This window comes from Glarea lozoyensis (assembly GCF_000409485.1).
Source record: "Glarea lozoyensis ATCC 20868 chromosome Unknown GLAREA8, whole genome shotgun sequence".
NCBI lineage: Eukaryota > Fungi > Ascomycota > Leotiomycetes > Helotiales > Helotiaceae > Glarea > Glarea lozoyensis.
In genome coordinates, this window is record NW_007361003.1 from 788985 (window position 1) to 811482 (window position 22498).

At 47.0% G+C, this 22498-nt stretch overlaps 7 protein-coding genes across 7 annotated transcripts in view; 4 read left to right on the forward strand and 3 right to left on the reverse strand.

The window, feature by feature from the left end:
- Positions 1–271: 271 nt before the first annotated feature.
- GLAREA_11652 (alpha/beta-Hydrolase) lies at positions 272–1270 on the forward strand (the record flags this gene model as incomplete). The annotated part of the gene is made up of 1 exon (XM_008089795.1): positions 272–1270. The coding sequence occupies one exon, from the start codon at positions 272–274 to the stop codon at positions 1268–1270; it is 999 nt and encodes a 332-aa protein (XP_008087986.1).
- A 1238-nt stretch (positions 1271–2508) lies between these two features.
- GLAREA_11653 (RNI-like protein) lies at positions 2509–5864 on the forward strand (the record flags this gene model as incomplete). The annotated part of the gene is made up of 2 exons (XM_008089796.1): positions 2509–2792; positions 3353–5864. The coding sequence occupies 2 exons, from the start codon at positions 2509–2511 to the stop codon at positions 5862–5864; spliced, it is 2796 nt and encodes a 931-aa protein (XP_008087987.1).
- Positions 5865–6654: 790 nt separating this feature from the next.
- Positions 6655–7194, forward strand: GLAREA_11654 (uncharacterized protein; the record flags this gene model as incomplete). Its single annotated transcript, XM_008089797.1, has 1 exon — positions 6655–7194. One exon carries the CDS (start codon positions 6655–6657, stop codon positions 7192–7194), a length of 540 nt encoding a protein of 179 aa, XP_008087988.1.
- Positions 7195–8847: 1653 nt separating this feature from the next.
- Positions 8848–10684, reverse strand: GLAREA_11655 (uncharacterized protein; the record flags this gene model as incomplete). Its single annotated transcript, XM_008089798.1, has 3 exons — positions 8848–10308; positions 10360–10499; positions 10663–10684. The coding sequence occupies 3 exons, from the start codon at positions 10682–10684 to the stop codon at positions 8848–8850; spliced, it is 1623 nt and encodes a 540-aa protein (XP_008087989.1).
- Positions 10685–13283: 2599 nt separating this feature from the next.
- GLAREA_11656 (uncharacterized protein) lies at positions 13284–16914 on the forward strand (the record flags this gene model as incomplete). The annotated part of the gene is made up of 3 exons (XM_008089799.1): positions 13284–15165; positions 15221–15890; positions 15939–16914. The coding sequence occupies 3 exons, from the start codon at positions 13284–13286 to the stop codon at positions 16912–16914; spliced, it is 3528 nt and encodes a 1175-aa protein (XP_008087990.1).
- A 1462-nt stretch (positions 16915–18376) lies between these two features.
- On the reverse strand, positions 18377–21110 carry GLAREA_11657 (PA; the record flags this gene model as incomplete). The annotated part of the gene is made up of 2 exons (XM_008089800.1): positions 18377–18562; positions 18615–21110. The coding sequence occupies 2 exons, from the start codon at positions 21108–21110 to the stop codon at positions 18377–18379; spliced, it is 2682 nt and encodes an 893-aa protein (XP_008087991.1).
- A 705-nt stretch (positions 21111–21815) lies between these two features.
- The window catches only part of GLAREA_11658 (uncharacterized protein), a gene marked incomplete at both ends in the record, with an annotated part of 4467 nt that continues 3784 nt past the window's right edge, over positions 21816–22498 (reverse strand). Inside the window, 3 exons of the mRNA XM_008089801.1 lie at positions 21816–21980; positions 22029–22175; positions 22222–22492. Coding sequence (XP_008087992.1) covers positions 21816–21980; positions 22029–22175; positions 22222–22492 — 583 coding nt within the window. The remainder of the gene's footprint in view (positions 21981–22028; positions 22176–22221; positions 22493–22498) is intronic.

Below are 22498 nucleotides of genomic sequence, written 5' to 3' on the forward strand. Positions count from 1 at the left end.
ATGACATCTCATAAGGCTTAAACTCTTTCAGAATGGTTTAATGATACCGAGGGGCTTGGTTTATATGGGTTTGTAATGCTTTGAAATAGATTTACGATCAATCCCACCGCGCGGCGTGATATCAAGCCGCAAGTCAGACAAAGTATCCGAGGAAGAATATGTAGCTTCTTACCGCAATTTTATTCTGAATTTGACCACCTACAATAATTTTTCAATGTTTACCAGTTGAATTATACACCTTTTTCTCTCCTTTCACACCGCCAGAATCAAAATGCCAACTCTCCACCTCCTCCGCCTCCACATCCAAGCCCTCTTCTTCCGAACCCTCCAACGTATCTTCACAACCCTCGACCTATCATACTCCCACCCCTTACCCAAACCCCATTCTTTTATCCGCACCATCCCGTCAACTCACTCCAAAACCCTGGGGTCAATCGACCTTTTCTTTTATACCTCAGCGTCTCACAAAAGTCCACCCTCCTCGCCAGAAGTTGGCGTCAAGGAAAGAAGGCCTCTTCTAGTAAATTTTCATGGCGGCGGCTACGCTATCGGTCATGCTCGCGACGATGCACGCTTCTTCACCGCCATCACCTCATCCACAAATACACTCGTTGTATCAGTGAACTACCGTCTCGCGCCCTCCCATCCCTTTCCGACAGCCATCGAGGATGGCGTGTCTGCGGTGTTGTATCTATGGGAACACGCTGATGAGCTGGGGATTGATGTGGAGAAGACTGTGATTTCGGGGTTCAGTGCTGGTGGTGCGTTGGCTTATGGGGTGAGTATAAAACTGGCTCAGGTGTTAGAGGGGATGGGTGGAAAAGGTGGATCTGGTGGGATGTTGAGAGGATTAGTTGTGTTTTACGGTGGTTGCGATTTCACGCTCTCTCGTGCGGAGAAGGACGCGTCGAATAAGAACTTAATACCCGTTATCCCGCCTATGTTGTATAGATTCTTCGACTCATCTTATCTACAAGGGAATCCTGATAAGCTGGATCCGTTACTGAGTCCTGGGCTAGCTGATGATGAGATATTGCGCAAGGGGATTCCGGAAAATGTGGCGATGGTTAATTGTGGTGGTGACCAGTTGTTGGCGGAGAGTACCCGGTTTGGGGAGAGGTTGAAGGGGTTGGGGAAGAGTGTGGAGGTACTTGTTGTGGAAGGGGTGGGTCATGCGTGGGATAAGAAAGCGAGTTGGAAGAAGGGGAATGCGAAGAGAGATGAGGCGTATAGGTTTGCTGTTGAGAATCTAAAAGAGATGTGGAGCTGAGGTGGGTGTGGGATTTCGCTATCAGATAGGTGGTAGAGAATGGATGTATCACTGTTTCTGAGATGTATATTGTAAATAGAGCTTGAAACATATGAAAGCATTTGAAGACAAGATAATGTGAGATTGAACGACCTCTGGGAAAGCTAATCGTGTGTAATCATCGACCAAATAACCAACCAAAAATTCAAAGCAGATAAGATAGAGAGATACATGCCGTAAGTCTTTCATGAAAAGCTTCTGACAGCAGCTCAAACCAGTACGAAAATGTTGTACCACTAAACGGAACTTAAAAGTCTTTCACTTACAAAATGCTTGGAAATTCGCGGGTACAACCCCCGACGTGTTTAGAACACTGCCACAATAGTAGCTTCTCATACTAGCGTTCCACGAATTAGGTCGATCTGATCGCCCTCGCTTGAAATTTGTACAATAAGTTGGACCTCGTGGCGTTATCCTGGTAATGCCTTGCACTTCATGTCAATGCAAAAGTCTACTTTGGTATATCGATAACCAAATCCTGGCTCTTTCCTGAGAGGATATACGCAGTCAGTTGACGTGGCCTCCAGGTGGGGTCTAAAGACCATATGTGAATTGGAAGAGACAACGAGGCGTTAGTGAAACGTATCTGTCGTATCGTTTCGAATAACATCAATACCGGAGCTTTCGGCGTCCGACACAGATGGCCAATAATGTTATACTTGATACGAATCTTACCTCCTAGATCCATGATGAGAAGATGGTAGAGGGACAATAGCCAGGTGAAATCTGTAGCTCGCGACGTTCCAGAGGTTCATTGCGAAGGCTGAGATGATAGACATGGCCAGGCCAAGGAGGGCGTGGGATTAAAATCCCCGAGTTATGCGGTTGGACTCGTGGTGTCAATGATAATTCCTCGACGGTCTGTGAAACCTGACGGGACGCTTGGGATTTGTAGTTCAGCCGCTCTCAAGAAACGTGCTCTGCCCGACAGCCTTGCGAGCTCGATTCAGATATAATGAAGCGAGAATCCGTGGGTTAGCTTTGCAATCTTTCCGAGCCTTTTGCCGTATCCAAGGAGCCTTGTTATGGGTTCAACTAGTTGACGATATTGAGTGTGGTTGTGCCAGCGATTGTGCTTTTGATATTCCCATCCGCTGTCCTACAGTCCTACCCAGACAGTCGATACCAATCGAAAATCTTCATTAGCAGCTCCGGCAGTACCCATTCCTAGTCTAAAGATCACGATACTGTGTCTTTCCATGTCGAAAAGCGTGGTAGCGGAAGGACCATCGGCGCGACCCGTCTCCAGTCCTCCTTCGACTTGTGCGGTCCTTCCACAAGACCGGACTCTGCTGTCACCTCTCGACGCATGGCAAATCCGCCCATACAATATCGATCGAAACCATCGTGCTGATTTCGACGCCAATACGAACCGGACAGTCGATGGTGGTGATGATGGCGGGAGTTGTCGAGATGGTTTTGTTGGCATGATGGCGGAGACTAGCAGTAGTGCATTTACACATGGCAGTCCCGCACTATTCAGGTACGCGCAGCACTATTTCTTCGTCGACTGCCACTCAACTTTCGATACATCCATCGTCTTTACGCGCAAAACTTGCTGGATGTAACTTTCCGCATCTGCGAACACTTGTTTTCTTTTTATTCATCTCCTTTGCTGCGTTTTGAGCAGTTGTCTTCGCGCCTTACTTGTGCGTTTTCTCCGTTCCAGGGAGCTTTGTGCCTGGCGCTGCTTGGAATAATGGCAAATAGCGCCTGTTTTCGATCCGCATCAGGGTTAGAGCGCTGTACGAAACCCCACCTGTCACGCCAACACCCCCTGGTAGCACCGAAAGTGCTCCAACTTCCTCGTAGCCGCCCCCTTTTGTAATTCCCACTCCCTCTTTGGGCGCTCCATCGCGCAATCAAGCTCCTTCCAGTCTCCATTATTTCTTTCATCTATCCTGGTCCGTCCGGGATAAGTTCTCGAAATGGCTACCAGAATTCTCCAAATAGGGCATCGCGGGAGATCTTCCTGCTTATTTGCTCAGTTATCATCGCCATGGCTTGTTACTGACGCAACGGGCCTGGGCCACGTTTCTACAGATATCTTCCCCATCCTCCCTCTCCAACTTCACAGACATTTTCATTACCTTCGCCACTCGAGACCAATTGGTTAATCGACAGATTACAACAAGATTTAGGTGCTGAGAGCGAGGAGCAACAAAGGGTGAAGGCAAGGGCAGCAACATCATCAGGAACGAGCCCTGCTGGTGCTTCACGGAGGTATAGCGAACAGGATATCAGAACGAGGACTGCGCGAGCATCCCTCCATAAACACAAAGGAAGAGCATCTTCGGATCCCATATATTCCCCCAGCCGATGCAGCAACCTCCACTCCTCTTCCCCGCCTTTTCTTCCGTTTGGTGTTTCAATCGAGATGGAGCATCAGCTACAAGTTCGCCATGGATATTCCAGCAGCATCGGCAGTCGATCGAGTTTTGGGTCAGGATCAAGAAGCCCTCTAAGCTCCAATAACCCATCAAACTACGGATCGAGCCGAACAAGCCTGTCTTCGACATTATCTGTATCTAGCATCGAAGTAAACGCTCGTATGCCAAAGGTCGTCCGCCCAAACTACACCGATCCCATGGCAGCACCTTTTACCATGTATGGATATGGGAGACCGACTCAAAGACCTCTATTGATACCTCAACGCCTTGGGGGACGTCAATCAAGCTATACGAGCCAGTCGTTTGGCAAGTCATATCAACGACGAGTTCCCGGAGAAGCATTCAAGAAGTTGCCAGAGGAAGTTCTGCTCAACATCCTGGTCGAATTGCGAAAGTCACATCTTGAGCAGTCCAGTCTTAGCTGCTCAACATGCTGCATGAGGGACTTAATATCAATTGGGGCCAGTTGTAGAAAGTGGTCGAACGCCGCCAGCGTAGCACTGTATGAAGACATTCAGCTCATCGGCGAGGACTCACATTCCCATATCAAGAAAAGATTCAAGATGAAGTATGGATCCCGATTAAAGTTACTTCGGAGAACACTACAGAGTAGACCCGATCTTGCTGAATATGTCAAGTCACTCAAAGTTCCTGCAATTCCCATATCTGCAAAGAGTCAAAAAGACCAGGAAGAATATATGGATCTTGTTGCTTCGGTTATCATGGCCTGCCCGAACTTGGAACGACTTCCGGGAATGTACCCGGCATATAAACATGAGTTCTCGAAATTTGTACACGCTTTATCGACCAGAAAACACCTTCAAGAGCGTGTGTGGATTATTTCATCAAACTCATCCAAGCCACAATACAAGTTAAATATATCCGAGGACGCTGAATATCTTACTCCAATACTCGTACCGAACTTCCTTCCACCAGACCAGTGCACCGATTTCCTCAACCTACATAGCAATTGGAATGGTCTGAAAACTTTGGTCCTGCACTGTAACCCAGAAGGCACGATGAATTCAGCATTGTTTCTTGACATCTTCGCTTCGCTACCTTCGCTGGAAAATCTGCACCTATCCTCATTTCCGGCGGCTGTATTCAACGACAGAACTCTGATGTCTGTCCCATCCCTAAAATCATTGCGATTGGAAAGTCTGCCAGGAATAACAGATGATGGATTGTCGAATTTTGCATCCCAAGTAAGGACCGATAGGCTGAAGTGTCTATCCCTTATTTCTCTTTCCCTCCACTCGCTTCCGGTCTTGGCGCGATTATTCTCTCACCTAAGGAGTCTTACGGATTTCACCCTTTCGCAAGCACAATCCCCACCAGGGGTCGATTGTTTCCTCTATCCCTACCTAGCATCACAAACCCTTCAAACCATCCATTGGGAGTTTACGAGTCCGGACGATGATAGAGCAAGCGAGATATTGTCAAAATCTATATCTACCAACGGCTTTCCAAAGTTGACGAAGATTCGAGCACCTACCGATTTCGACGGGAGTCTTCAGAAGTTATGTAGAACGAGGGATCGGATCGAGCTGCCCGGTGATAAATATAGGAACATAGGTATCGCGGGCCCCAGCAGACTTCCGTCATCTCAAAGCATGCCGACATTACCATCGCTGTTAACGCGATCGTCCTTTGGACCAAGTCACTCGTATAACAACTCATTAAGTTCGACTTATGTCAAATCACCAACCCGGTCCGCATTCTCCCTGAACATGGAAACTCGCTCCAACAGTTCCGACGTTTCAAACAACTCTCGTGAAAAGGGAATGAGTCTTGCAGTTGCCCGAAGATTAGCACAACATCGCGCCGAAGCCGCCAAGTCGAAATCAAAATTTCACATAATCATTTGGGATGAAAATGGCGACTTCCTGGAGCGGCATGCTGTTGGTGGGTACCTGGGCAAACTTCAGAGTCAAATCGACTACGTGCTACATCCTGATCTCGAAGGCTCCGATGATTCGCTTATCGGTATTGAGGCTTTGTTGGATGGCTCAGAGGAGACAAACGTAAGAGATGGATGTACAGGAAGCTGGCACGCGGATATCATAAGGAAAGGCCCCGTGGTGTCTGCGAAGAAGGGGAAAGAGAGATGGGTGCATACAGAAAGGGGAAGATGGAAGGATATAGATGTTCATAGGTTGTTTTAAGGTTGTTTCTTCTTCTGTTGCTCTTCATGGCATATATTGTAACTATAATAATCTCTTTTAATCATCAAGATACCAGGATTGGGACGGGATGGATAGGCGCACATGGGTGTTTATTTAGGTTTTAGATATGGGAAGGAATGAGCAGACATTATGTACCATACTTGTGGCTGATTATTCCTTGTGTCTTGATATTTATCTAACTACCTTAGACATACGTACCAATACAGTTCTCTATAAATACTGACGCAGATATTATAGATCCAGTCTACAATTCGCCTTCGCCTTCACCTTCACCATCACCCTCAACTTCAAAACAACGCCCCGAGGTGTCGAAATTTATCTACCTAAATTACTATCACCAACCTTTCCCGTCGATCTGTCTCATCACCAAATCTTCATCGACGGCAGCACCAGATCGCAGCGAAGACCATAAGACTCACCTGAACCTATCAAAATCAACCAAATCACCCGACCAAGAAACCCTCAATTCATCAACCCACCTTCCTCGCGCGAATATATCTTCACCACCACCCCCGACGCCAAGAACCGCATATGATAATTCTCACCAACATCTTGAATCCACGTCGTCACACAACAACAAGCTGAATCAAATTCACGAGCTCACATCATCCCCTTCAAGGGTCGTTCAGGCCACGTCTTCTCTTCTACTTCTACATCAACTTCTTCCTCTTCCCCAAAAATTACTCTTCGACCTCAACACCAACACCCAAAAGCCAAACCGCCCCAAAAATACAATCAACAGGACAAGAACATGGGTCCAGCAAACACAATGGCTTCTCGCATCTTCACTCTTCTTCTCCTCCTCACTACCTTCAACTCCATTGCAGGATGGACCTTGGCGGCGCCAAAATCCCAGGTTCACCTCCAGGTCTCTGAACCTCAGACTCAACACACCCAAAACGACCTCGACAGCACTTCCGCAACCAAGCTCACCCCAGCCTTGACACGTGAGCTCTTTGAGGAAATCCAACATCTGCGAGTCGACTACGAAGGATATGTCAAGAGATATGATCGATCTATGAACTTGGTGGTGAAGAAGGTTAATAGAGTTATGGAGAGAATGGGTGCTGATGGGGTGCTGATGAATGAGAGGGGTGATGTTAGAGAAGTCAAGAAGGTTGTTGATGGAATGGTTGTGAAGATCGCCAAGGATGGTGTGAAGGAGAATTTGGCTCTTAGGTTGGACGTCATGAGATTGCTTGATCTTGTGGACACCGTTTCTGACGAGATGGGAATCCTCAAGGGATACATGGTCGACGTCAAGCAAAAACTTGGCAAACTCGCCAATTTGGTAGAGAATACTGAGTAAGCCTCAGTGTGCCAGACGAGGAGGGGATTCTATTGTCCTGATGATTCATTTACGATTACGCGGTTGGATTCGGTTGTAGTTGTTGATATTTTTGACCAAGTATGCTTCGCATACTCATGTACCATCGCGGAGGGGGAAAGCAAAATGGGGACAAGTACATGGTAAGGAGTATTCAGGGTAGTAACTATGTATTTGAGATGGTAGTAATTGATTTTGTCTATTAAATTGGAGTTTAGGAGAGTTTATGACTTTGAAGTGATTTCTTCGCGTTGAACTGTAATGCTATCAACATCACACTAAGAGCAAGCTAGGTAGTAGACTACTATCAACAAATATTTCACTTAAGTATATATCATGATTCTCCAGCTGATGGTTCTAGCAGCGATTCATGGCTAAAACATTTTTCTCTCTTTGCATTCCCGGATGTGAAACACCAAAAAAATACAGTGCTTTACGCTTCATGCGTCTAGAAGCCTTTGCAGAATCCCAGATTTCGAATGAATGGACTTCACTTTCACAACATAGGTAATATCCACATCGAAGTCGCGACCCAACTGCGACTGTCATCATGTCCAGTAAGTCAACAAAAGTACTGTCTACATAACATCAGTTTCTTATCACATCTTGACTGTCCGGACATAGATCTATCAAACACCTACGCGCAACAATCGAAACCTCCTCACCTCCTCTCCCATTCGCGAATAACTACAACCCGCAAAATACACGCTGCAAACCCGATCTCGACCCTCGCAGTTCAAAACGAGACCCTAGTTTGGCTTTGTTCTTTCTGGAAATGGCACGCATTCAAGGCAATATCTGCTCGTCCAATACTGACATTGAGCATTTTTAGATGGCAAGATCGATAGACCATGAATCTTCCCAGGCGTCACACATCTCGCAATCTCTACACAAATGCGAGGATCAAATACGTATTTATCACTAGACAGCTTCGAAACACTCCTATCTTCAGCAAACCAGGCCATTCAAGAACCTTCAAGTGAAGGAACATTTGAAGGCCTTGGCACGGTACGCAATATCAAGAAGTTCGTTCCCTTCGTTATCGAGCAAATTTCCGAGAGTTCTTGTCTAGGCGACTTTGATTCCCAGGAATGATACAATTAGCATGGTGTGGTGAATGAAAAGCCTTCGTCGTGCAGCGCATGAAGGGGGCCAGCGGTAGACAAAATAAGTGGTATTCGAAACACGATATTTCTTCGATCAAGCTGATGAAATGTCTTGATTTAGTGGATCAACTTGGAACAGTATGACATATTTGGTTAATAATTTTGAGCAAATAAGCCATTTGAGCTCTATTCGAAGTCGCCTTATTCGGTAAGATTAGTGGCCAGCTGGCTAACACTTATTTTGTCCTCCACGAGGAGGGGTTCTTTGACCATTTCCTTTCCGTTTCATCTCCCTCCGTTTTCTTCCAACATAAGAGATGCGCATTTGTAGTTCAAATGATTTGTGGATGAAACCCTCTCCGTGCTTTGTTCGTAGAATCTCTGACAAGAAGAAATGATTCTACTATTGATCTATTATGATTATGATTATTGCCAGTTCTAATACTGCCGGGTATATATTATTTACAAGGTTATTTACAGACGCCCATTTCCAACTCTTTACCAACTGTCATAAGAGGTTATCATCTGACTAGATGTCCTCTTCGTCTATCTCCCAGTCACTATCCAAGTCATTCTCACTGTACTCGATCTCAATATCCTCAGGATCAACATTTCCGTCTTCCTCCTCCCGACCTGCCCCATTACTCGTCGCGTTAGCCCCATCATCTGCCAACACCCTCTCATTTTCAACATCGAGCCCATTCGGTCTCGCAGAATCCCGGTCTATAATTTCCATGCCTCTGTCCATGATACGAATCATTTTCCGCAGTTCTCTGTGTCCAAGCTCGAGGTGGTCGTCGAAAAGTCCGTCGATACTGCTTTTGTAATCCGGCAGAGTTTTATATTCAGCTTGGAAAGCATTTGCGTCATAGTCGATGAGCCTAAGTGGCGGCGGAGCTGGCTTAGACACAGCGATCATTCCGGCGATGGAATCTTCTAGCTCGGTTTGTGCAACAGCCCATGGTTGTACAGAGAGGTTACCCAATGGGGCCAGAACCGTGTCGAGGCAGTTTATCATGTCTTCCTCTTTCTTCGTACGACGAATCTCTACTTTTTGCTTCCCAGAGGAAGTCGGCGAGGCCGTTTCCTGCTGCTCGGCGGCCGGTTGAGGGACAGCGACCTTTATGTCAGGATGCATCACTGCTTCCACAAAGCGTTGTTCAAGACTTTTGTTTCCGCCTGTCGTATCCACACGATCAAGATCAGGATGAGCTGACTCTGGGGGCGTGTCCCAAACAGCCAAACCACAATCACTATAAGATAGAAAGGTAGCACGCAAAACAGACAATTTGAGGTTTCTCATCTGTCGTAAGCGGCGTGCAATCCGTATTGCCGAAGTCGAGTCTCCGTCCTCGGGATAGCCAACCCACAGGGGGACATTTTCTCCTTGCTCTTCCTCGTCGATTTTGAGACCCACCATAACAAGATAAAGCTCTTGCAAGGTCGACGAGCAATCTTCGATTAATCTCAAAAGCTCATCCGGATGCATACGAAGTTTTCGGAGCTCAAGAGTTCGAAGAGTCTTTATCTCCCTGGTGGAATCCAGTGGATACGGAAAACACCGTCTCTCCCACGTTTCCAATTCTACCGTAAAGATATGTGACCTGTTAATCCATTTTTCACCGGCCCACCCAACCAGGCAAAGACTCTTTAAATGGGCAGCTTTCTCAATCAGAAACCAGAGATTTTTGCCGAAACTCGACGACCTGACTTCCCGCTTCGTTATGGTGATTGTCAGGGTGTCGAGTTCCGAGAAAACTCTACACGCATTTTGGACATCTATGTGGTTACGAAAGATGTTATTGATCACAATGTCACTGACATAATCAAGAACCAGCGTCTCGAGTCGTTGATGCTCTTCGTTCCGTTTGGCTAGTAGAGCAAGGGTGGACGAAAGCACTTTGATTGCCGGGCGTCGTACGGTTTCGCCGGTTTGGTAAGGTAGGACGATCTTGAACCGAGTGAGGTTTGGTAGCGCTGCAATGACATCCTAAAGTTATCAGCATACACCGCAAGTGATCATTGTCTACGATGGGATTACCTGTGTAACACGCGAGAAATGGTTTTCGCCTTCAATTGAATCACGTATGCAGTATTTCTCTAGCCGGTCCATCAGAAGATACATCTCCTGGTGTCTCGGTGCATATGTGTTAAATATTTCCTTCAAGCTCTGTATTTGGTCTACAATGTTGAGTTAGCATTACCAACTACAGAATGAATGGTGTGTCAACCGCTACCCAGTGGGTTCTACAGTATCGTAGGGACCAGTCGATACTGCAGAACGAACTGGTCTCTATCATGGTATGACAGCGGGTACTACCAGCAAAGACGCGCAAAGGCATACCTTCATCGTGTACCACCAACATGTCTAAGTATACCGAATTGCACAAGCTTCCTGCCCTCTTCAATGCATCTATATTTAATTTCGAGTCGCACAAAAAGGAAGTGTGGTCAAGCTTTATCCTGTTCATCAAATATGGCGCAAGAGCATTATCGAATGCCTTGCAGGTTAGACGGAGCGGCAAGAGAGAATTCTTATCTTCCCAGGCATCGCGTATGCTCAACTGCAGAATTGATAGCAGGAGCTCAACTGGTAATTGATCCATGACTTATATACGAGGAAAGAAAATAATGTCGTGTTGAGTGTTGTACAAAAGAAACGTGATTAGGTCTAGAAGCGTCGTTGGGTGTACTCTGTAGAGGAAGCTCAGAAGGCTGCGATGCGGCTGGCAATTAAATGTCGGTCGTGGTGGGGTGGTAGTTAGTCTAATCGCACGCCGTTCGCCCTGCTTGGCTAGATCATTGCAACTTTTTTCCATTTTACATAATATCAAGACAAAGGTACATCACCCGATGAAATCTATAATATGAAGCAAGAAGCAAGTGATTTGACCCTGGTTACCTTGCCTTTGCCTCATAAATCAGACTCCTTCGGGTTTAAGCCACATAGCACCGAAAATCTTGCCTAAGGCGCGTGTGTGGATACATCTGATAGATCTTTTCCCAAGGGTCTGAAATCAACTAGTCACGATTAATATGTACAGTAGTACCTATCAAGATTCGAAGTGCCTTGTCACTTCGGCCCTTAATCTTCGAATAGGCAACGACCTAGAGAATTAAGATACGGATGTAGCTTACTTTCAAGTCGCTCTCTTAAGTCCTGTAAAGTACTTCTGGGCATCGAGTTCAAGATAGGCAGGTAAAAAGACACGTGCCTGTCACTCGCGAGGTTGCTTAAATTGCCGAGATCATCTCAGGGGGGTCCCTTCGGCTCATGATGTTTTGTCTGCACTGATTGGCCTCTTTCCAAGCCTCGTCAGAAATATCTCCTTCGGAAATTTGTGGAGGCGTTTAAGTCAACCTACATGCCCACTGCAAGTACTGCCTTCATGTTAATTGATCTGTACAGATATATATCAAGATAATCTCTATCTGGATCTCAAGATTGTCCGGACCGACGAGATTGCCTGAGCAAGGAGACGACAACGGTTGACACGAACGACTTGAGCGTCGAAATGCAGGGTCCAGCATTACTGTGGCTACCGGCTACCAGCTGTCGACTAGTTCTGGAGTATCGAGCTACTGTAGCTTCGCAAGAGGGACAAACTCTAGAGAGCTTCAAAGTTCAAATGTCTTGACAGCCGGCGCCGGTTTACTCCAAATCACCGTTACTTGTCTCGTCTCCTTATCTTGCACGCAATCTACTTCGCGAAAGCTGCATCGTCTTCCCAATCGTATCGTGTGCGAGCTTGTACGAAAGAAAGATACGATGAAACCACGCCAATTGAGGGGCACAAACGGGTGCGTTTAGGTTCGTGGCGGTACTCCGTAAGGTAAAGTCGTTGAGTCTAAGGATGTGTTAGTTATCCACTATTCGTAAGCTGAAAGACACGTTTTCCCGGCTCACAAAGGTTGAGAAGATGAACGCAACTAGATAATGCTCGAGAGAAGTAGGGGAAAGTATAGCAAAGATTCAATCAAAGCAAGGTTCCTGCCAAGTTCCAAGTAATTTATCGCGAGCGTTTATGATATTCGGTACCGGATGGCTCGGCCAAACGAAGGAAGAGGCTCCGTTCATTTACCAATTGCCGCTTTTGTGACCTCATCCCGGCGCCGAAGTATTTTGGGTGTTTTCCACGGTGACAACAAACAATAATCCAACTGCCATCCGTTTCTTAACGCAGCGTCGTATACATGCTCACGAAATGGTAAAGAACCCTGGCTGCATCGGATTGTGAGCTGCCATTGATGCTAGTGTCTGCTTTGCCGATGTTTGTTACCTGACGGAATGCCAATGGCAATACGACGAATGAATTGATCTCTGCGTCAGCAGTCAACACGACGTACGCCTAATTATTCACTAGCTGGCTTTTGCCATCTACTCGAGCACCACGGCATCAACTACTCTCTCCTCTTTCCTCGTACATCTTGCAACCCCCCTCACTTTGCACCACCACCACCCCGTCGCCTCGCTTCACCCGTTCGCTCGTCCCTCGTTGAGCACCGCCGCTGATTGACCTTACGCATCCTCGAACCCCCTCCTCACTCTCTCCCTCTCATTGTCGTCGCATACCTCACATTCGTTTGATCCGTCCGCATCGCCAATCGTTTTCTTCACTGTACTTGCCACTTCCGAATCTGCGAGGAAATTAGTTGGCCCTATCTGTCGCAATCGCATCTATCTCCAACGCTTCGCCGATTGCGTTTCAGAGTTGGATATCTCTACAGTCCAGGACCGATACGATTGTCACCACGCGGACTGTCAGACCCGGCTACTGTGTGTCCCCAACCTTATTTCTGGAAAGCGCTGCTGGCCAGGCTGGCGGGAAACCTTCGCTAGAGTACAGTACGAGAGAACATTCGTTTCGCAGCGATCCGCCATTTTCCCATTTTATCATGATTTCCTAGTCCATTGATCGTTTCCAGCACATCATCAAGACGGGCATGCAAGGCCCGATTACGAAAATGCCGTCAATATTTGACACCAAGTCGCCATTCTCTCGTTCGCATTCGTCACCCAACATACCAGAGCTGGTGAATAGGGACTACATGCCGTCCGCCGTCACCCGCCAGAACGATGGACTACCACGGTCCGCGAGTTACACCTGTATACCTGTATTAGAGCCCCAATACCCATCAGAGAAGGAGCTGCATCGGATTGCAACCAGCGAGGCACAATCGCAGCTTAATAAGGAGAACCAAACACTGAAGAAGAAAGACGTGAATGCAGGCAATCGGTTGTCAAAGGATAAGGCTGAAGAGAGACCAAAACTGGAGAGGATAGGGAGGAGGAAGTCTTTGGTGGCTCGACCAAAGTCATGGATACAAAGGGTGAAGGGCTCTCCAGAGCGTCAGTCGGCTCCGGAGCTGTCACATACAACGCCATCGGATGCTCCGCCGGTCCCTACCATTTCGAAAGCGACACGGGAAAAAGAAAACAAAACGAAACCTCTATCCGAGTCGTTCGCAACATTTGCCCGTAAATCATGGATCACATCGTCAAGGTCCCCATCTCCTAATCGGACGGTGGAATCGAGCGCGGAGGAAGATGGCCTCGTGGAGGATTTGAACTCAACAGGCAGTACAACACCGAAACGGCGTCTCTCAATAGTACCCAATCCTAGGTTAGACAAGTCACGACGGAGCAAAACGGCCGAAAACCTTACGGTGCCTTCCGCGAATTCAGGTCCAGCGTTAGCGAAGACGAAACAAAGACCACAGAGTGTGATCATGAGTTTGAAGAATTTTGCTTCTACAAACTCATCCACAAGCAGTCTTCCAGGAAGTTCTGTAGATAATCGCTCTACACCTAGGACCTCGATTGACAAAGTTCCACCACTTCCCACGGCGCCATCTACCGAAAGATTGCAGCAGCTTGGATCGGATAACTCTAAACGCCGGGATGAACTTTGGTCGGCGTTTCGCTCCATCGAAAATGATTTCACCAAATTCCAAGGCAAGTCCTGGTCTTTAAAAACAAACGTAGTTAGATCCTCTTTACTTCCATTCCTAAGGAACCATGCCCAGCACCCGTCGAACAAAAACCTCCGCCCGGAAGACCTTGAACGTCGAATTACCATATTGAATAAGTGGTGGACCGGAATACTTGAGGTTCTAGACGGAAGACAAAATCAGACTGTCAGTGGAGTAGACCGACCCATTCTACTGGATGCTTGCTATGCGATTATGACACGGCCAGAGTGGAGAACTTCGCCATCCCAATTCGCGTCTTTGGCAGATAGAGACCCCGACCCCATCGTGGAGAGACGACCTCATCTTCCAAACAAGAAGTCCTCAGGTTCCTTGAGTTCTACCGTCAGTCAATTCATGCATGAGTCTGTACATCACAATGCCAGGAACCTGTTCATACAGAATCTCCTGACTCAAATGGCTTACATTGTTGATAAAATGTCCCTTAGACACGCGCCAGCAAGTCTCGTCACCTTTTGTGGAAAAGCAACCGCCTATGCTTTCTTTTTCGTGCCTGGCGTTGCAGAGGTTTTAGTCCGAGTTTGGAAATTGCAGATGGACGTTCTCCGACGAGTGTCTGATGAGTTGGGCCTACCGAAGAGATTGAACAAAATCGACACAGATGAGGTAATCGCACACTTCCCGACCCATGTTCATGGACTTGGTTGGACGTCTGTAAAATCGATGTCAAACTACCTTCGCTCGGATCCGTTCTTGCCAGTCTTGGTCTCAAAAATACCTTGGTATGGACATTGGGTGGGCAGATGGTGCGGACGGGACAGCGATCTATTTTTTGTTTTTGCAAAGCACTACCATGTGCTGGCTGAGGAGTTTTTGGTCCCAGACCTGCCTCTTGTCAGCAAAGCACGAGCTCCAGGTAAGTCTGACTTGTGTTGACCTCATTGTTAGTCCCAGCTAATTAGTTTCAATAGGATTTGTACTTGTGCAAGCCCAACTTTTGACAGCTTTGGACAGCACGATTCATCGTCAGCCCACAGCAGACCCTCTGCCAATCACATTTGACGATGTGCTTGCTGGAGCTGATGCCAGTGCTGCGGCCCTCCCGCTACCTTCCAATAATTCGGCAAGACCCATGGCTGAGAATCGACTGATCATGCTTCTACGAGATTTTATCTCAGAACGCCCATCGGATTATGAGTTAGCTCGTAAGACATTTGCAGAGTCATTCAGCAAAATGATGCAAGCGTCAGCGAAGAGGACCTCCATGTACGACCATAATGCGTGTTTTGTGCTGTGTGATTTCATGGAAGAGGCGTTAATAATCTTCGTTCGCTTTAATAACGCTCATGGACACGAATCCGACTTTGTGAATTGGCAATTCTGGCTTGATGTATGCACGAAAATGCTTCACAGCGAGAACAGCATGTCCGAAATTCGACTATTTGCGTTTCTGTTTGGATCGTGGAACGTACTGGTCCAAAACGAGCGTCGAAAAGAGGTCATTTGCATGGATTGGCTCCTGACCGAGGATACCTTTGAACGCTTCTTCAATCATTGGTGCCCTATGGTTAGAGCATATTACATGCGTCTGCTGTGTTGGCGCATATGTCGAGATGATGGGGAAGCCACTGATCTTGACACGTAAGTTTCTCCGTTATTTCTCGTCTCTCGTAGCTAATAAATTAACAGTAAGATATTCTCCGTTGTATCAACCCGTGTTAAATCAACCTGGGCACACTACATCTGGCTTAAACAGGCAGCGGAGAAGAATCGCATGGTCCCGCCATCTACGGCCCCCTGTCATCCGGCCCCAGGACGACGACTTCTTATTATTCGAAACGACAACCAGCTTCCTGCTCCTAACATGTTTTTAAGCTTTGATGGATTGCCGTCCAGTGGGAGTGGTGCACTTACACAACCTTCCTCGTTCAATCGTCATTCGTCTTTGACCAATATTACCAACGCGGAGACTACGAACCCACCGACTTCCACCACATCGACGTCAGATTCCCCGCCTTCTTCCAAGAAGCGATGGACTTTTATGGGCAAGACGCTATCGTCTCCATTTACCGGCACAGATACTACTCCATCGGCTACGCCAAGCGGTTCAATTTCTAATGTCAAAACGCTTGAGGAAGCCCGCCGCGAGACGGCTTTGGCACGTAGTAAACCTCAAATGCATTCTAAGAATTCGAGCACAGATAGCGAGACTCCACCTTCCACCAGTACACACCGAGCCTTCAGCTTCAAATTTAGTCTGGAATGGAGCCAGCATTTCGAAAAGCCACAGCCACCACATGCACCTCACAGCAATTTGCCTGGCACAAGAGGAGGAACGGGATTCAATGTAGGCCCAGAAAGACGCCTGTCCCCACCCCGATTACCAGCAGCTGCCCAAGCCTGGCTTGGTGCCAGAGTGCCCGGCATAAGTCGAGAAATCCTGCCTCGTGACCCCAGCGATGCTGAAGCGGCTGTCGAAAGTCAAACAAATAAGGGAGATCGAATGGCTAGATCTAAGTATGCTGGCCGAGCTCTAGCTGAGTGGGCATTGATTGTCGCGGAATGCAATAACTTCATCGAAAGACGAAGAGCAGAAGGTGTGCCAACTCTTAGATGGGTTGAGGTTCCTACTCTAGGTGTTGAAGGGTTCCGAAAAGTAGGATGATTGAAGTCACCACGCTGAACCTGTTTTCATTTTCATATTACTACATGACGTCTCATTTGGAAATCGAGATACGTCCTTGCGGAGAGGACCGTTTGTTTAAATAACTTCTTCTTTCTTCATGTCGCATAGCATCGGCGTTGGGGGTTTCTTCTGGTTCTGGAATTATACACACTGGCATATGTTTTATCCCATGGGAATCATTTTTTTTGTATGTATTTTATATCCTCTGTACTCCGCAACGGAGGGGAGTTATTTTTATTGTTTGTTCATTTTAATGGGATGACGTATATAGACTTGAGGAGTCGATTTGTTTCGGCAAGAATAGATGGATGGGATTGAAACAATATCGAATTTGGATTGAGATTGAAATCTCGAGTTGGATAAGAGAGTGGAATGGTGATAAGTAGGATAGAATAAGCGTGGATCAGCTGGCGGATGAAAGTAGATTACATGAGTGCGGCATGAAATACGTGGACACATGTCTTATGAGCCTTATTGTGATATTGACATGATAAGGTTAAATCGAGCTTGTCAAACTTTTCTTTTGTTCCAGTCTGACAATCAAGAATTCATATCTACATGTCACTTCTCCTTGGACTTTTAGTGTCGCGATGAGAATACAGTAGGTAATGCTGACCGGGTGTGTCCCGCCTCTCAACCATGTATCATCACAATTCCTAATTCTGACTTGCTCAACATCTAGTCTAGCAAAGTGTTTTGTGTTCTACTTAATTTTTACCTCTCGAGCCAAAGATGACCTGAATTAAGAGCGAATCCGCCACTCGTGATCATCACAACTTTACACGGACGCAGTAAGTGCAAGTACCTCTCGTTCAGAAGAGCAGGATTCTCCTCTTTCATGTCCCCTACAGAGACGAATTCTAATTACAACTATCAATGCGTGAGACGAGATGATATCTACATCACGTTTCGATTCGTGCTTCGCACTTGGGTCTCTCTATTGACGGAGCTTTTTGAGAAAGAAAAAATCATCGTGTAGCTCGGCGTGATGGTCTCACAACCTATCTCATCCAGGTATAACCGTATGATGCGAGTTCTGGTCACGCAGAGCATGAGATTTGCTGAATTGAAACGTTAAGTAGCATACTTAATCGAACCCTAGATCTACTACTTAACCCTCCAACATGTTTGACACTCACTAACATCACAACTGCCAACACAAAATTCAGACAACCCATCCAAGGCAACATAAGAAATACTTATATTTCAAGTACCCTATAATTTTTACTAGCTTACACGACAAATAAAATGCTCCCCAAAAAAACAAGCCACGCAGAGCCCAAGGAAACTATTTATCCAAGATCAGCTCGATGCGACACCCCCCGTATCAAACGCCATAGCGATGCCAACAGCAGAACGCCAAATCCCGTTTACCGCGCCGAAATATATACAATGGCTATCAAGCCAGGGTGCTTGATTAATCTTTACGAGTGATATTGGGCTAGTTGCCATTTAATTTCCTAGCAGCCCGCATGATGATGCTCGCTGTCTTCTCGACTTGCATCTTCGCTAACGCCCAGTCACCAGCTTCTACCGCGTCTCGAATGGCAGGGAAATACGCTTCGTCGTAGCCGGACCAGAGTTGTGGTCCGAAGACGACGTGCTTGAATTGTGTACGGTTTGGAATCTTGAGGAAATCAGTAAATATTACGAAGCTAAATGGAATATAAATGACTTACTCCGCCTCCTTCCTCCAAGTCCAACAGATGTGTTTCGAAATTCGACATCCGTGTATTATGACTCTTCCGATGCTCGCCAGTAACCGCGCTCTCGAACCCATTACCGCCCAGCACTAACGCATCCCATTCGACTTCCCATTTCTCGAATTTCTCGGCTTCGACTGCGAATTGCAGGACTGCTTTACGAAGTGGATCAATAGACCAAGGAGCGTTTCCATCTTGATTCGCGCCTTTGTGTCCCACCCAGTTTTCGAGATCCATAGACCACGCTGTGAGTGACGCTGAATATGCGGAGATGTCGAATGGCAAGACCAGACGATCTGAGTATTCGAGAATGAGCAAGGCCCATGCTTGGGCTAAGATCTTGTGATATTCGAAGCCGGGATCGCCAACGGTAGACATCCATTCAAAGTTATCAAAGGCAGAGTGATATGGGTAGCCTGGTCCATCGAACCCAAAGTCAAGACTGGAGGTCCCAGCCATATCTTGGAAAGCAACATAATCACTACCAGCTCCTAGCCCCTCAAGTTGGCCACTGCGAGCATCCCATAATTCTCGTAAAGTAGCATTTTGGAAAGGATCGCTGACTCGGTTCAGTACTCGAAGGAGGGACTTTTGAAACACGGGACTTCCAGATGCTTTGAACTCTGTTCCTCCAACGCCAACATCGACGTTGAGATAGACAAAGGCGTCATTTCGTAGCTTTTGTATGTTCGTTTCGACATATTCGGTAGATCCAATGAGGTTGTACTCTTCACCATCCCAGGAGGCAAACTCGATTGATCGTAAAGGCCTCCATCCCCTCTCAACCAAATCACCGAAGATATGTATGACTTCTAGCATGACAGCAGTGCCAGACCCGGGGTCAGTTGCTCCATAAACCCACGAATCTCTGTGATTCCCAATAATTATGGACTTCTCCTGCTGCTCAACGCCGTTAATTTTGCCCATAACGTTCCAAATAGGCTGCTCATCGACCTCATCTTGATCGTTGACAAGATGGATCCTGGGCGACGAAAGGTTTCCGGACCAGTAGTTTACATCAGGAATACCACCTGCCCACTCCTCTGGGGCTGCTTGTCCGAACCCTTCGATAGCCTTGAGAAGATTTTTCGCATCTCCCCAAGATAATGGTAAACTTGGAATGCCAACCAATCCTGGATTATTTTCCTTTGGCACTCTCTCTGCACCTTTAACACTTCCCCACCCTGGAGTGAGCACATCACCAACTACCCAGCTCATCAAACTAACAGCACCTCGCTGTACACCGTTCTCCGGCATAAATCTTCCTTGTGGAGCAGGTTCGCCTTTTACAAACCCATCATCGGCCGGATCGCTGTAAATTATACAAGCCGCGAACCCAGCCAGTTCCGCAGCTTTGACCTTTAAAGCCCTATCTCCTTGACTTCCATAATATCTGACAAGCGCAATGGCGCCCTTGGTATCAATCCCGCTGTCGTATAATCGCTTGAAATCTTCTCTCGACCCGTAATTCGCATATATTAATGGACCAGTAACGTCGCCTGATTTCGAATGGCCATGAAAGACGGGCGTTTGCTGTCGCGGAGGATCGCTATACTGATTGTCTTCGTCGATTTTCGCAGACCATGTCGCCTTTCCATCCGCCCCCAATATCTCCACCTTCCTTCCTCCCTCTTTGGGATAATTGAGATACACGTCGAACCTCTCTTTCCGAACCTCTTCCAACTTGCTCGCCAAAAAGTGGTCTTCTACATATTGCGCAAGCACATAATCTCCTTCGGTTCCAGCAAGATGATCGTTCGCCGTGATCGCCCTCAAATGCTCTCTTATCCTATCTGAATCCGCCATCTGTTGAACATGTATCCTCACACTCTCTGGATCGAACAGGCGGCCCGCCATTCGTTGGGCAGCCGACGTAAAAACATCACTGACAAATAATAAATATATCACACCCATCACTAACAAAATCGCAAAGAACCGTCCAAACATAATGCAAAAGTTCGCGTCCAGCTTTGGCCACCCTATCCTTCCCCGAAGACCTTCAGGCACATGAAGATTTATCCGCAATTTCCACTTCCACGGGAATGGAAGATGTAATGACTGGCTTAAACTTGATATCCGTTTCCCCCACGCTGATTGTGTGTCTCGCGATGGCGCATCTTCGATATCCATCTCCTCCATTTCCCTCCGCACCCTATCTTCTTCATCATCCTCACTGTCGGTAAGGTCGCGCAGGAGGACTTCAGCATCTTGATTTATGAACGAGGCGTGTTCTTCCGAGGAATCGCGAGCCTCTTCGACAGACGGAGGAGGTCGATATCCGTGGCGTCGTGTAGGACCAGATGTAAGTCCATCTTGCGCCCCTAACAACCCTTCACGCTCTGCGGGAATTGCAGTTTCATTCGAGGTATCTGGAGTGGCGATTCGAGATGAAGACCCAATGGCTTCTTCGTAAGTAGGTATAGGCACTGAGGGAAGTGGCTCGTATTTATTGGGTTTCTCGTCTGGGGGCATGGTTGGAGATGTACGCCGGCAGACGGAGAGGTTGCGGGATAAGGAGGTCAACGGAAGACGGGAAGGGAATTGTGCTCGTCAGTCCTGCTGGTTCGAGAGTCGCATTTTGCGGTCAAGTAATGAGCGATGGGTGGATGGGTGGTTCGACTCCTGAAGCTGATGTCGATGGCGAGGAGTTGATTATGATTCGCGTTTGAGTCTCGGCTCAGGCTTGGATCCTACTAAAACACTTGGACAAATACACGATTTCCACCCCAAGCTACTGAAGCACAAGTTTCCAAGTTTTCAAATAAATGAGAAGATCAAGTACATTTTATCATTAAATACAGCTGCAAAAGAACTGTGCAGCGATTGTACTCATTAATCCGCTATCTTATCACCACGTACCAACTGCGCATGAAAAATAGGGGTCAAAGTTCAAGCCGAAATGGCCGAAGTCACATGATAACACTTCTGCTCATCCATTCTACTTTAAATTTGTTTTTTTGGATATTAGCTTCATACTATCGTTTTTACTCCATTGCTCAAGTGAGATTGAGTAAAGACCAGTGCTTTTTGTGTGTTCACAATTGCTCTGGTGTGAATGTACAGTCCTAGCAAAGTGCTGTGAGACCCGATGAGCCCCTCTGACCAACAAAATCTTACAAACGTTCGGGAATTGCATTCCCTCTCCAAGTCCATGCTCCAAGAGATTAGACTTCACATTCACTTTGGAGCAGACGTAACAACTCCTTCGTACTCCCTAGAGGCAATCAAAGCTATCGTACGTTGGAAGTGGCGTTTTGGATGGTCCATGGTAGCTGACTCTTGATTGGTTTGAACATTCGAATGGATTAGCTCAATGAGCCCATTGAGGTATTTCGTTGTGATCTGAGGGTTTGTTAGTCCAAAACGCCACTTTGAACTCAAGAAACTTACTGCTTCATTCTGCTGATCAAAGTAATAGACATAGCGGTTAAGGATCTCAACAAAGAGCTCAACTGATACCGCAGTGTCCATGCAGGTATCTGCCACTCTAAGCGCGCGTTGCAAGCACTCCAGGACTCTTTTGCCATCGCGGTAGAGCTACATATATTAGCAGGATTCCGTGACATCCGTTGCATGCACTCACATTCTTCTCGTCATCTGCTTCTCCTTTGGCAGTAATCGGCACAGCCCACCAGAGATGACTCGCCAAATACACTGCTCGGCACTGATCTGGCTTCTTGAGTAATTTACTACCATGTTGTGCACATTTCGTAATCAGAGCATCGTAGTTCTCACGGCTGAAGTTCCGACTTTCATGAAGCGCTCCCGCGATGATACACACTGCTTGGAACTGAGCTCTGGAATCGCTTATCTGCTCTTCATAAATCGTGAACGCCTGGACGAAGAATTCGTAGCTGACA